This window comes from Oreochromis aureus, linkage group 23 (assembly GCF_013358895.1).
Source record: "Oreochromis aureus strain Israel breed Guangdong linkage group 23, ZZ_aureus, whole genome shotgun sequence".
NCBI lineage: Eukaryota > Metazoa > Chordata > Actinopteri > Cichliformes > Cichlidae > Oreochromis > Oreochromis aureus.
The window spans coordinates 31,498,667-31,513,985 of NC_052963.1; the positions used below are offsets into that span (position 1 = coordinate 31,498,667).

The following is a 15,319-nucleotide window of genomic DNA, read 5'->3' on the forward strand; positions in this document are numbered from 1 at the left end:
ATACAGAGCCAACAGTATAAAGGACATGTCTTATTCTGCATGTTTAATGCATTCTGAAACCTGAGGTTTTGAGTGACTCATGGGTAGTGACGTCTGATGTTGACATCATTATTTGAACCTCTGACCCTGCTCAGTATGAGCATCCACAATTCTAACAATGTTTACTAAAAGTCAATTCAATGTTATATATATAGTGCCAATTTTACAACAGTTGCCTCACTTTATATTGTAAGGTATAGACCCTCCAAAATGAAAACGAAGAATCAGACAGCCCCCTGTGAGCACTAGGTAACAGTGGGAAAGAGAAACTCTGTTTAAACAGGAAGAAACTTCTGGCAAAACCAGGCTTAATGGGGGGCAGCCATCTGCCATGACCAACTGAGGATGAGGGAAAAGAGAAGAAAGCAGAGAGAGGCAGGACAAAATTCACACTGTGGAAGAGAATGATTAACTAAAGATTAAAAGGAGAGTGGTTTATAAACACACAGACAGTGACAAGAGGTGAGTGGAGCACAAACTCTGGGAGCATCATGGGAAGCTCTCTCAATAGGCTAAGTCTATTGCAGCATGGCAGGGTTCAGGGTTTCATTTGGATATGCTTTTCTAACAGTATGAACTTAGCATGTATAAAAATAATAATATTTATCCCAGCACAAAACCCTGTGGAACACTGTTAAAAAATTTAAATCTATCAGATATAGTGATGGGAATCGAGAACCGGTTCCCAGCATTTGAATTCCTTGAACTGTCAGTTAGCTTGTCTATTGTTACGAAATCAGTTTTTACCCCGGTTCTTTATTCGTCGAGGGATCCAGAAACGGCACCGGAACTCAGTAATTATTTTTACAAAATCTTTATTCATCTTTATTCATCTTCATTTAAGCATGCACTTCTAGAAGGGAAGACGAGGCCGGTGTCCCTCTGAAACAATCTTCACCCCTTTGTTAGTTCCAGGCAGCTTTATAGAGGCGACCCCATCATAAATCCCCCACAGTGTGCTGCAAACTCTGTGTCTGTGTCTATGTACACGAGCACGTGAGTGCCTGTGTGTGCGCGTACCCACGTGTCTATGTGAGTGCTCGTGAGTGACTGTGTGTGCATACCTGGTATGTGCGTGCACGTGAGTGAGTGTGCATATAGGTGTGGGAGTATATCAGTTAAAACACTGTGGGTATGTGTCTCTTCCTAGGGGCCATAAATACCATCACCCCTCCAGACCACAGTTATCCAGTTACAAATCTACTTCTAAGCTCATGACACAATCAGGCCTTTATTTATATCCAGGGCAGTTTCAGTGTCTCTACCATAATTCTACATTCTATCTTAACACATTTCTAAACTCTAAAACAAACTAAACATTCCTACATGTCTAAACTCTAAAATAAGCTAAACATTTCTACACTATCTATCCCGCTTATCTGTTCCACTTGCACTTGTGGTACAGTCAGCTGATTTAGGTTCATAGTGGCATAGTCTGCAGTGTGGATATGGACATTACTTTTATTTTTATTGCACAAAAGGATGAGACTGTGATGGTAGATCGGAAACGGCATCCACGGCAGAAACAACTGCTGCAAAAACAACTTCAGTTCTTTGCAAGCATCTGTATAGACAGCACGCTAATGCTAAGCTAGCCAAGAACCCAGAGTGACGTAAAAGCTGAGTGAATGCTGACCCCAGTCCAGCTGCCAGATCCTGAACTTCAACAGGTAACACACTGATGAGCAGTTAAGCTTCATTTCTACCTGTTGCTGATGTTTCTAAAGTAGAATCACTGTAGCAATAAGTCTCTTTGTGCTGGTTTTCATTTTGCTTTGTGCTGTCGGTTTTGTGTTCATACCTAAATACTAAGAGAAAGATCAAATGTGTATCCTCTTGAGGACATGTATTTGGATAGGTGTGTTAACTGGTCATTTTACAGTGACATGAAAGAATGTAACAAGTAGTGTGATGCTATGAGTAATACTGTAACGTATTGCATTACTTTTAAGAGAAATATTCTCTGTGTTATACATTACTTTTTGAGTAATCACCCCAACACTGACACAGAACAAATAGAAGAAATACCTCCAACCTGCACAAACATTTGACCACACAGCATGCAACTGATTTGCAGAAATGTGATGTGATATGCTGCTTAGAGATGGTGATGACTCTGGAGCCAGTGAGAATGAGTTGAATGAGGTCTACAGGACAAGAACAGAGATACGCTCACTGTCAGAAGCCAACAGAAGATTGTTACCTTAGAACTATTTTCTTTGCTATGATGTAATATATAGAAACCACAATAAATCTACTTCAAGGATACTTCAACATATGGATGGAGGAAATGAATGTTGTGCCACAGGCTGAGAAGAATATTTATAAAGCAGTTTATTATTTTGTTTTGGACAAAAGCTTATCTAGACATTTCTGAATGCGTCAAACTGATTACAATACAAGCAATCAAATCCTAATGTGTGGTCTAAAGCAGGAGAGGAAGAACGATGCAGCTTGCTTTTTTCCAGAGATGTCTCCAGTGTCCCCTGTGGGCTCATTGCTATATCTGTCTCAAACAGACTTCTGCACCAGTTGAAAGGGAGAAATAACAGAAAACAGTCCAATTCTTTGTAATTCAGTTTGAAAAATTAATCTGTCAGGAACATTGTGTGATGATCTGTGAATATGTTATGGCCTCATATGGGTTTGTTTACTTTCCAGGTCATCATAAATCACCTTCAGTGTTCTACTTTTAGCACTTTTTTACCTAAAGACTCATTCATATGTATTTGTGCAATGTTCATAATATCGAAATCATACTTTACATGGGACAAAAGTATGAAGGAAGTTACGATCAAGCAGAAAGCATCAACAACAGAAAAGTAAAACCAGCAGATGAAATCCCCTCTCGGCTTCACAGCATGTGATGCTTTGTGAAACAAGCTGTACTAAATTAGCAAACATCCCAGCCACAGGGAAGGCACAAATACAGCTTTCAGATGACTCACCACAGGAAACAGACAGAAACAGCCTATTGATCCCAGAGGGAGTTGAAACACTGGAAACTTCGGCTTTGCACTGAACATAGTGAGTGCAGTGCAGTTGATAAGGGTCACTGTTAACAAAAGGGTCATTCCTATAATTCTTCAGACCATCGGTGGCAAAATGTTTAAAGTTAAATTGCATAATTCTATACTTGTGTGCAATAAATCATCAACAAACATTTTTTTCTCTACTATTCAGACAAAGATATAAATCTATGTGCTGTTGATCATTTTAATATGTAGCAGCAATTCATAATAGTTTGAGTAAGAACTCTCATTCGAATAAGTTATGAATAATGGTAGTAACAATAATACTACCTTCAGTAATGTCTTGACTGACTTACTAATAAATTCAAATTCTGATTTCAGTAAAAACCTAAATATTATTAATTAACAGGGATATATTCATTAAATGTGATTTAAAGAAATGTAAGATAAATATAAGGTTTACTGTATATCAGTGACAGTTTTTCTTCTCATACAAAGAGGAACATATGACTGTGGAAGAGTTCAGGACATCTTTCTAGGAGATAATATGACTCATCGTTGCCTCTGAAATGAGGGATCTAATGCAAGCCTAAGTTCCATATATCAGGCTTAAAAGGTACTTCTTAGTAATGTGAAGAACTACATGTATAATTTAATATCTATGAAGACATGTGTAATGTGTTTTTCCCAGTCGCATAAACACTGTTGGTTAATCATCTTTCAAATACTTTCAGAAGGTACAAAGAATCAGATGCTTTAAATTTACTATATTACTATGAGACTTACTGAGATTAATGAAAAAGTGAAGGAAGAGCAGCTGAATCATATTCATGATTCAAGTCCAAATGATGAAGATTTACAGCCTCACTGCTGAGATGGAAAAAAAACAGTGAAAGCACTTTCTTCCTCTATCATTTCACCGGTGACTGGGTGCCATCTCGTTAGATGTGAATTCTGCACAGCCTTTCTGACAGGATGTAGGATTTCAGGTTTATTGCGGTCAAAGGTTCTTCACCTGAGCCCTGCAGCCAGCTTCTCCATTGCAGCCTTGCGTTCTTCTGCCTTCTGCTGTGAACGCCGTAGGACGTTCCTCAGCTCCTGAAGGTGGTCCAGGGTGCCCACCAGCTCACCTTTCACAGTTTTCATCTGGCTCTCCAGCATCTGCGTGTGATGGAGGGAGTTTCTCCTGTATCGTCTGGTGGAGCGCACCTTTTCCTCCAGGTCCTCCACTGAGGCAAGGAACATAAAACGATGTCACTGACTGCGATCAGCAGCGAGAATTTTTGAAAGTGAAAATATGAAGTTAGAAAGCCTTGTTTGTAACACTCACCCATGTTCTCCTGGTATCCCATGCTCTTCGAACCAGACTCTGTCTTCTTGTCCAGCAGGTTCTTGGTCTGCTGGAGCATCCTCTCCATCTTGACAAGTTCGGCCGCCTTTGTGTCGCTGTCCCGCCGAATTTTCAGCATCTCCTGCTCCTTCTGAGTCAGTTCACTGTGACACTTACTCATGTTGAGGGCTAAAAGTCTAAATGGCAAGACCCAAAACTGAACACAGAAAAAATGAAGACAACTGAACGGCCAGAAACCTTAGTGAAGACAAGACGCAAGGATGATGGCTATAAAACTGTTTTGATCATCCAATGAAGCACTACTCTTAAAGCCTCTGAAAAGCATGAACTTCTCTTTCTGCTGTGGAAGCACATAAAAGACTGCTTTGTTTGCAGTTTAAAGGCGCTGCTGGTAACATTGGGCTTTTTATAGGCCCAAACCTCAGTACATACCCAGAAGTCATCTGAAAACAGCATCTCTCAGTACACACCATTACAAACTGCAAGTCATGAGACCGGCTCCAAACAATCGTAAAGAAAAAAAGAATAATTTCACAGCCAGTCATTGCTTGCTTAAAACCCTGCAGTTTTTAATGAGATTAAACAACTGAAACATCTTTCTTTACTAAAGAATAATTGTTGTACTGTTATTAGGTGACAGAAAAATGCAGTTAATAATATATCATGTAAGCCTAGTGTTTGGTAGTACGCAGCTTGGCAAAACACCATGTAGAAAGAAGCTCATACAGAAGCTGCAAGTCTTGTTTTATTATTAACTCTAAACATTAGTGTCTTAACAAAGTCAGTCAGAGCAACAAGTTCATGTAATTTAATTACATTCTCAAAAAAGAATGACTGTTGGTTAGTTACTGTTGGTACCATTTGTTTCTTTCTTTCTTTATTCATTTATTTGATTATATTTATTTTTGACCTTCAGAGGAAACTGGGGCATCCAGAGAAAACTAAACAGGTCCAAGAACAGAGAACAAAGTCTCCAAAAAGTTCCAACCAAAGCCGTGCTCACCAGTGCCTTAATAATAATGAACATACTAAATGTTTTTCATTTGACTTAAATAAATAATGAAATGGAAAAATTCTAAAATCTAAACGGTAAATTTAATATTTAACCTAATTAAATTTCTTCCTGTTAAAAGTTAGTTTTTCCTTCCCACTGTCACCAAAGCACTTGCTCATAGGGGGTCATATGATTGTTGGGCTTTTCTCTTTTACCTTACAATATAAAGCACCTTGAGGCAACTGTTGTTGTGATTTGGCGCTATATAAAAACAACTGAATTGAACTGAAGTGAATTAAATACAAGCTGTCTCCTGATCTTAAAGTCTAGAAGAAACAGGGCAAGTATGTACAGCCCTCGGAAAAGTACTCGTAATTCTCTTTCCTTAGAGAGTATATGTTATTAGACTCTACCTGTAGAGAAAGAAATAGGCTTTTACTTTACATATAATTCTAAGCACGCACAAACCAAATCAACCAGTCAGTCATAGAACAAGTCTCATACACTCCCTTGTTTCACCTTCTTTCAATAGCTCTATTAAAAAAACCTCACGTTGTATACGAGGCTTCTTGTATAACATCATATTTTTGTGAACCTGTGACAGGGCCGTGCTAGTGGTTTCCCATTGTGCCTTGATTCTGTGCCAAATTAGGCTTGCTGTCTTCTGTATTTAATGGAAAGACATGGTTTTAGTATTGATCTTGTCATCTAACTCTCTGTAGGAAAGTGAATAAGAGGATTTGCCAGAATGTCAGCTGGTAAAAATGTTAGTAAATGGTGATGCTTTGCACGTCTAATCCGTAAAAGTGATGGATTTGTTCATTTTACCCATTAGGTTTAAAATAACGACTTTTAGAGCCAGTGTAAAAAACTAATTGCAGTGCAGTTACTGATCAATTCTAATTATTTATCTCTTTATTGTTCTTTACTGTATCTTAACTTTAGAATATGGATTTTGATGGTTGCAGCATTATTAGTTTAGTTTCTCTGGCAGATTAACTGTCCTTCACCAACAGTAATTCCTACAATAACACACTGTGAAGTGTTTCTGAATTTTCCTCGTGCCCTGAGTATTTTTATCATTTGGGTTACTGACACTGTATTGGGAGAAAGGAACAGTGTAGTATTAAAGGTATTGTACAAACACTACAAACATCTTTCTCTGGAACCAAGCAGAAGTGATCAGTAGCTACTGATTGCAGTGATTAGAAATGAATGCAGGTTACTTCTTAATCAATATAAAATGTAAAATTTGTTTCATCCTGGGCTTTTATTACTTTGCCACATGTCTCTGCATGGATTCTCCTACCTCACAAGCTTTACATGGCTTCTTTTCTCGTTCTGTAGTGTGACTTTCTCTAAAGTCAACGATTTCCTCCAGGGTGGCTACATGCATAAATACTAACAAAAGATTTATTTTTAAACACAAACCCTGAGCCTTATGAAACACCAGTGCTGTAATGCAGTGGTCCCCAACCCCCGGTCCTCGGACCGGTACCGGTCCGTGAGTCGTTTGGTACCGGGCCGCGAGAGTTTTGGCTCAGGTGTGAAATGTATGGTTTTCAGGGTTTTTATCGGTTTTCAGCGTTATTTTGTTATCGTTTGTATCGTTAACTCGGTTTTTCTGGGTCTTTTCACGTGTGTTATGAATAAATCTTCTTTTTTTCGGTACCGGTACTAGTTTTATCCGCGACACCTTAAAGGCCGGTCCGTGAAAATATTCTCGGGCATAAACCGGTCCGTGAGGCAAAAAAGGTTGGGGACCGCTGCTGTAATGTACAGCCAGCATCTTTTGAGAATTAGGATCAGACATGCAGTTTGATAACAGTGTTTAAATGAATAAATCTCCATTAGATGTGAAGTAATCAAACATTGTGACTGGGTTTCAGCTGTGTGCTTGTTTATTTTTAAATTTTTTCTTCACATTTAACAAGCCTTAATTTATTACCTGTGTGACTCAGTTACAAAGTAATAAAACAAGAGACACCATTAAATTAGTCGCGTTTATATTTATTATAACAAGAACACAATCCCACTCTGAAAAAATATAAACTCTTGGATGTTTTTCAAGTAAAAAACTTCTTCCCTCAGGCCAACCGAGTTAGACAAGTGACTCATAATAGGTCACTGTGTTAAAATGTCAGTGAATAAACTGGTGCACTTTGATCAACAATGAACCCTTGTGCTCCTGAAAGCGTTCAAAAAATGCACACAGAATCACAGCCTGCTCAACATGAACATGAACTGGGTAAAGGGAAGCAAATGGATGGATAAGCCAAATCTGTCTTTGCAGATTTGCTGTTATATCTGAAAGCGAGACAGAGACAATGTCAGAATTGATCAGATGAGTGCATGATAATTATTAATATTCATTTTTATAAAGAATTGTGAACACAGCGAGGACATTTTAAATAATAGTTTTATTAATTAAAATAGAGATATTGTTTATTTACTTTCTAGTTACTGTTTAGAATCCCATAATTACGGGTCTGCATTTCATAATCTAATTTTAGTCTAGTAATTGTGACTTAATTTGTGACTCTGAACAGAAATGGCTAATCCTGCCATATTTATCCACCTAAATCTGCTCTTAACGATCCCATTTGTCAGAAGTTGCTTCTAAAAAAATCCACACCAGAGACTGAGACATAGAAGGGCCACTGTGTTTCACCACCTCATTTCACATGCAGGGACAACTTGAAAACATTAGTCATCACATTTACATAAAACTCACTTGCAGTGATGCACACCATCTGTTATGTAATTTTAAGCTATACCAGCATATCACTATAAATGCTGCTCCAGAAATAATTCCCCATATGGCGTGTATAAAATAATCTCAGGAAATCCTCAAGCACTTCAAAGCACAAAATACTGAATGATTAAACCATCTGGGAGGTTTTATGAAGGGAAGTGCATGGTGGTTTTATTGTAAGTTCAGTGCTTAAATGTACCCAAACACATCCCACAATATGTGCTGGATTTCATTGTGCCAATGAAGATAAACACTCGCAGCCCTTTCATACAATCTGCTTCTTCAGTAGAAGCACTCTGAGCTTCGGCAAACGGTATATCCATTTAAAGCAGTGGTTCTCAAACTCCCAGGTGGGGTCTGAAGGCATGGACAACAAAGCAAATATCATGGATTAAAAATAGGCTGAACTGGCAGCACTTAATAAAATTTGGGTAGGGATACTGACTCTATAATACAACCTGCACTCTTACTGTTTAGTGTAATTATATTTCAAGAATGTCAGGTTAAGATACTTTATATTGCAGCCTCCACCTCTAATAATACATTTGCCTAACATGAAAAAGATCCCTGGTTTGAGAGCAGGAGGAGAACGGGTCAAAAGCTTGTGTACTCCTAGTGCTGATCCCAAGCCCAGGTAAATCAAAGGGTTGCATCAGGAGATGCATCCAGTGTAAAATCTGTGCCAAATCAAACGTGCAGATTCACCTGCTGTGGCGACCCCTTAGAAAATAAGGCACCAGCTGAAAGTAGTTATTTGTGTTATTAACATATCAAAGTTTCACATTCATACAAGGATGGAGAAGATGGAGTCGAAGGAAGAAAAGCTCAAGACCACATGGAAAATTTATGGATGCTGTGATGGAGGACATGGAGAGAGTTTGTGTGACAGACGAGGATGTTAATAATGAGATGGAGGCTGATGATCCACTGTTGGGATCCCTGCTGGTGTAGCTGCTGCGTGTTACTTATTACTTACTTATTTATTTATTTTTTAAATACAGTAAATGCTGTTCAACTTACACCATGAAGTGATACAATGAATGCATGAATATGATTCATGAATGGAAGCAAAAAATAGTGCTAAGCTTGTTTGTTGAAATTCATCCCAAAGCTTTCTTTTACTCTTGGTGATTTCTATATGTGGGTGGGCCAGAAAAAGTTTAAACACCACTGAAAGGCAGAGTGTGTCAGAAATAAAGATGGGCAAAGGTTCACCAATCTACAAAAAACTGCATGACAAGTTGTGGAATAATTTCAGAATAATATTGCTCAGTGTAAAAATTCAAACCTTTTTTAATATGTCATTCATGTTATCATCTAAAAAAATATCTGTGGATTTCTCCACAGATCTCAAGAAATCTCTGTGTGCAAGGAATTAGGCCAGAAATCAGTATTGAATTCCTGTGATTTTCAGACCATCAGGTGGCATGGCATTAAAACAGGCATAATTATATTGTATTTATTGCACATTTGAAAAGACACCATTAATCCTGTAAAGTATGTATGGGTTTTTATAGCAACATATGCTCCCATGTAGACAATGTCTTTCTCAAGTCCTTGCATTTTTCGGCAGTTCATTGCTAAACTGCAAACTGCATCTGTTACAGTACAACAGCATGGCTTTGTAGTGGAAGAGCCCAGGTGCTAACTGGTCTCCCTGCAGTCCAGCTCTTGTAGCATCATGCAGTTCATACTGTTTCACATCAGAATGGGACAAAATTTCTCTCCCAAAGGTTCAGCAGCTGGTGTCTTCAGTTCCCATCTTTTTACCTACTATTGCAAACCCCTTTGTTTTTATTTATAGTTTACACAGTGTCACAAAATTTTTGTAATTGGAGTTAAAGAATAACTTAAGGCTTAACTCGCTGTATTTGTTCTAAATATCATAAGGTCTAACAAAAGGGGCAAAAGAAATATCTTTTAAACGCTATACAAATACAAAAACAGCTTGGTATAGAAGTAGGGCATATTTTGTATGTTGATTGTAATGGGAGAACAAGTCTCCCAGAGCATCAATGTATCTCATTCAAATGTAGGATCTTCTTTCTTTTTTTTAATCTTCTAAATCAAGAACAATGAAGTGCAGAGGGAACTGGATCTGAAATATTGTGTTTGTGCCACTGAAAAACAGTTATGTTATGATTAGAGAGCTTTATATTTTTTTCTAAAAAGTGTAAACTAGTTACCTCAAATAAATTGCCTAATGTCAGCTTATGAGGTGCAGGCTATAGATGTTTGCATAGAAAATAGCATAGGTCTGTCTACGCTGGCATCTCTTCCCAGTTGCAAAACCTTTAAAGTCAGGTGACCAGCCTTGAACAACAGCCCAAGAAAGAGCAGCCCACAGGCCAGTTGTACCACATACTTTGATTTTTCGCAACCAAACAGAACACTGAATTGAGCCCATGAGAGAGAAGATACTTAGACATTACATTAATATTATGGTGTACATCAAGAGCCTGAGATTGCAGTTATTTTTCATTTTTGTGCCCAGTAAACTGCACAGTTGCAGAAACATTGATTTTATTAACATTTGAAACCCAGCACTGAATGGCAATCTTTAAATGCTACAGCAGTCTCAGTCATGATGTCCTTTTATTGGTCAAATCTAGAAACCACATTACACACATCTAGAAAAGTCCAAATAAACTGTCTATCTAATGTCTAACTATGTTGTTACATATATTTCTGTGATCGTTACATACAATCACAGAAATATAGGAGTATTAAGAGCAGTCTGTCTTTATGGATGAGGATGGCTGTGTTTTTTTTAAATGAATAGTATTTTCCTACATCCATTATCCCCTCCTAATGGTGGTAGCAGACAAAGAAGAGTATTCCAAATGTTGTTCTCCCCAGCAACAATTTCAAGTTCTTCCTGGGGGGGAATCCTCACATTCCCAGGCCAGATGAGTCATAACATATCTCCAGCAGACTACAGGACTACATTGGCATCTCCTCCCAACCTTTAAAGTAAGGCGACCAGTCTTCAACCACCTCAGCAGGCTCTTTTTGACAGCGGTTCTACTCTGAGCACATTCTTAATTGTTCACCTTTCATTGTTTTACATGCTCTAATTCATTTTAGCTCTTTGTATGTTATAACTTTGCTGCCGTCCATTTCTGGCTAATGGACCAACAGCCCAAGCAAAAGTAGCCCACAGGCTGGTTGTATCACATACTTTGAAATCCTCCATCTGGCAACAGACAATCTCTGCATGTAGACGAGCAGTCCTTAGCTACCTATAGTCCACGCTGGTGAAACAAATTGAGCCCAGGAGAGATAAGTACACTTCTACACTACATTAACATTATGGTGTACTTTAAATAGACAGAGATTTCGGTAACGGTTCATTTTTGTGCCCAGTAAACTGCAGTTACAGAAAAACATGTTTTATTAACATTTTAACACCAGCACTGAATGGGAGTCGTTAAATGCTAAAACAGTCTTTCATTGGTCAAACCTGGAAACCACATTACATAAACATTTTTGCAATCCATCTACTACTGCTCGGCAACACTTCTACTTTCATGAAAAACAATCACAGAAATATAAGACGGCTTTCTGTTTTGATGGATGATGATGCCTGTGCTGCACCTGCTAATGTGCCATATAACTGAGTGCCCATTACCTTTTGCTGGTGCACTCTCTTGAGATCCAGATTTACTGTATCTCTTTATTAGATACCAGAAACAGAACTCTCATCTCAAAGCAAAATACAGTAAAGAGGAGTCTTTGTAATCTTAGGACATAAAAAGATGAAAAAAAATAATTAAAAGAAAATGCAGGTATGTGCCAAAACCTCTTAAAATATACATCAAATCAGGAATGTCTTTATACATGATCCTACTCTGGCATTATAGCTGACTGCTTTTGGCTCTCCACTTTCCTCTGCTGATACAAGCCTCCCTCTGAGCTCTGAGACTTATCCTTAAGGAACACCACCAGGGAACTGTCTCTTTCTCCAGGGAGACTGTGAAAGTCTGCCAGGAATTACTCTGCTTTTGTGCACTGTGTGTTTCTGTTGTTTTTACCCAACAAATGATTTAAATTCTCCCCTGAAGCTCCTGATTTTTTTTCTCAGGACCCAAGATAACTTGTATAGGTCATCTTCTTTTCAAGGGGAAAATTTTAAAGGTCTCCATAGCTCATGTAAGAAAAGTTGTGGGTCATGTTATCAATGAAAGAATTCAGAATTATCTGTTTGCTTTATACACAACCTGTAAAATACTGCAAACCCAAGTCAGGCCTGAGTCAAATGAACTCAGCATCACTAGTGTTTGTGCAAAGACTGCATGTAAAAGATGTAACGTAGCCACCATGATGTTATGTGCTGGTTAAGTCAGTCACACCACTGATGGTTAAAATAAAGGTTAACTGCAGGAGGATTTGCAAGGTTTAGGAGAGCTATCTTAAGTTAGTAGGACATTAGCAAGGTATTTTTCACCTTGGGTCTTTACTTTACAATATAAAGAGCCTTGAGGTGACTGTTGCTATATAAAAAATTGAACTGAGTTCAACTGATTTAAGATAACATGACATGTACTGACAGAAATATTTCTAACAGAACTTAAAAGGATAAGCTCTGCTATAACTTTGGAAGTAAACAATGACAGAAAACAAAATAGAAATGACATTTGGAGGGTTGGTGAAGTTGGGCTAGCTGACATAATGATGTCTGGCGATGGAGCTGGTGTTAGGCTAATATAAATACATTATCACTGGGAAAAATGAGGGTGAGGATCAGATTGTTCTCAATAAAAGTTCATGTTGAAAGACACCAGTGGGCAGACACAAACACCATCATGTGGCAGGAAGAACGTGTTAAACAGACCAAACTACATCCAAGAGAACATATAAGATATATCCCAGAGCATTATCATTCCCAAAGTGTAAAATACCGACAATTCGTCACGCCCCCAGGCGTCTCATAGTGAGGCAAAAGGTACCCTTTCACGTCCTCATTAAATGCTCCGGGTTCTCAATCGACTCCAATATAAACCCGCTCGCCGTGGTAAGAGACGCTTAGAGCAGAGGCTCCAGCCATCCATTCCAACACAAACACATGAAAGTATCACTGATCATTCAACAATAAAATAGTTTCATGTTGTGGCCATCACATAGTGTTTTCCAAAGAGATCAGGATAATGCTTTTTTAGGTTTATTATTTTCAACACATTTATACATTTATTCCAACCCATTCCCAAAGCGTAAAATACAGATGACTTGTCACAATCGTCGGTATTTTAGCGTTTGTCATGGTCTCCATGCCTGCCCGGCCAGCCCCACAAGGCTACATGTTCTGTTTTGGTTCTCTCGCGCTCTCTCTCTCCCTCTCTGCCTGGGCGGAGCTCACTGCGGGCTCCCGCCCTTGGCCCACACACCTGTCATCAATCACCAGTCATCACCAGGAGCACTACTTGAGGCTGGGACACAGATCCTCATCGCTGGATGATTGTGCTTAACACGTTAGTGACCCTCTCAGCTCTTGTGACGTTAGCTTGTGTGAGATTAGTGACTTGGTGTAACTTGCCTTTTCCCTGTGTGTTAGTTTTTCTCCCTGGACCTGTGACCTCCCCACTGTGTGGTTGTGTGTGAGTTGGAGTAAGAGGAGGAGACGAGTGCACGAGCGTTTTCCCCTGGATCTTCCCTGGGACCCTTCTCCTACCCAGATTTCCCCCACTGTACATATTCTGCACTTGGTGTTGGAAATAAAACTCTGTGTTGGAACTGACTACCCGCTCTGCGCTTGAGTCCCTGCACCAGTTGTGACAGCGTTGGGATGAGAACGCATTGTCCATCCACAACCAGTGTTGGGAAGGTTACTTTTAAAATGTATTGCACTACAGATTACAGAATACATGCCCCAAAATGTATTTTGTAACGTATTCCATTACGTTACTCAATGAGAGTAACATATTCTGAATACTTTGGATTACTTCATATATTATCAAGCCTTTTACAACTACATGAATGTACTGTTGCTGTGTGATTTATTACTATTACTGAAGGCTACTCGCCATACCAATACCAACTAGATTTTTAAGTATTAATACAAAACGAGTAACAGTAGGGTGGACATTAGGTAAGGCTGCACTTTTTGCAGCGATCTCGTATAGAAAACTATTCCGCGCGTTTATAAAACAGCAGCTCTATTAAAGGGACATTTGGCTAATACTTCGGGTTCCATTTCGGGCTCGTAGCTGAAAACTAGCTTTACTTTGTTGTCTGGGTCAACTTTGCTAGTGAGAGAAGGAGAGAGGCTTTGAAAGGCTGCTCCAATGGAACTTATTGTTTCGGAGAAAAACACGAACACAGTGTACAGTCGAGTCTTAATAGCTTACTTACAACTGGGCTACACTGCCCATAAGGCTACATTGTATACATGGGCTGTGAGATTGAGACACAGGCATTAGAGCCTTGTTTGGGTTTCCACCAGCGTGGAATTACCAGAAATAGAGAGGGCACAGCCTAACATATGAAACAGGAAAAGACCGCCGTGTAATCCCTTTATTTCAACAAAGTAACTGTATTCTGAATACCACCTTTTTAAACGGTAACTGTAATGGAATACAGTTACTCATATTTTGTATTTTAAATACGTAACGCCGGTACATGTATTCCGTTACTCCCCAACACTGTCCACAACACAAGGTTAGTCATTAAAATACTCCATGGTTTGGATTGATTGCTATGAAAATGTCGTGATCTTAAACTTAAAGTTCACACTAAAATCTGAGAGGGTTCTTTTCTGAAGGTTTCTAAAAACTTTGCTTAAAAACATGCTGCACATAAATGGCACAAAAGGCTGGAAACTGATCAGTTTTAGGGTTCAGAACTCTAATTTAAAGAAAAGAGACACAAAGCATTACAAGTAAAAAAAAAAGATGACGGCCTCAATCAACACAGTAGAAAACTGGAAACAGAAATAGGGTTGATATGTCGTCACTTGCTTTTGTTTTTACCTTAAATGGGACCACAATTTACAAACTCAAAACCATTCCGTATTGAATAGGACTTAAAGAATGCTTCAGCACTAGCTTCACCTTTCAGATTTGGAAGCGACATACGTCCTTCTTTTATATACAGTCTATGACCTTACACAATATTTTCCCACTTGCAGGCAGGAATCATTTGGTTTATCTTCATTTCCATGTTCAACTTTCAAAATTTGTTTGAATTAAGTATACCGAAATAAATAAACTTTC

General features: G+C 38.7%; 2 protein-coding genes across 2 annotated transcripts in view; one reads left to right on the top strand and one right to left on the bottom strand.

Annotated features, from left to right (window-relative positions):
* Positions 1-1,583: 1,583 nt before the first annotated feature.
* The window catches only part of LOC116334446 (divergent protein kinase domain 1A-like), a 30,923-nt gene continuing 17,187 nt past the window's right edge, over positions 1,584-15,319 (top strand). The window contains exon 1 of the mRNA XM_039606384.1: positions 1,584-1,709. The gene's annotated coding sequence lies outside the window, so the exon portion shown is untranslated. The remainder of the gene's footprint in view (positions 1,710-15,319) is intronic.
* si:ch73-389b16.1 lies at positions 2,354-4,715 on the bottom strand. Its single transcript, XM_039606385.1, has 2 exons — positions 4,342-4,715; positions 2,354-4,240 (listed from the first exon to the last, which is right to left on the bottom strand). The coding sequence occupies exons 1-2, from the start codon at positions 4,520-4,522 to the stop codon at positions 4,023-4,025; spliced, it is 399 nt and encodes a 132-aa protein (XP_039462319.1). The 5' UTR covers positions 4,523-4,715; the 3' UTR covers positions 2,354-4,022.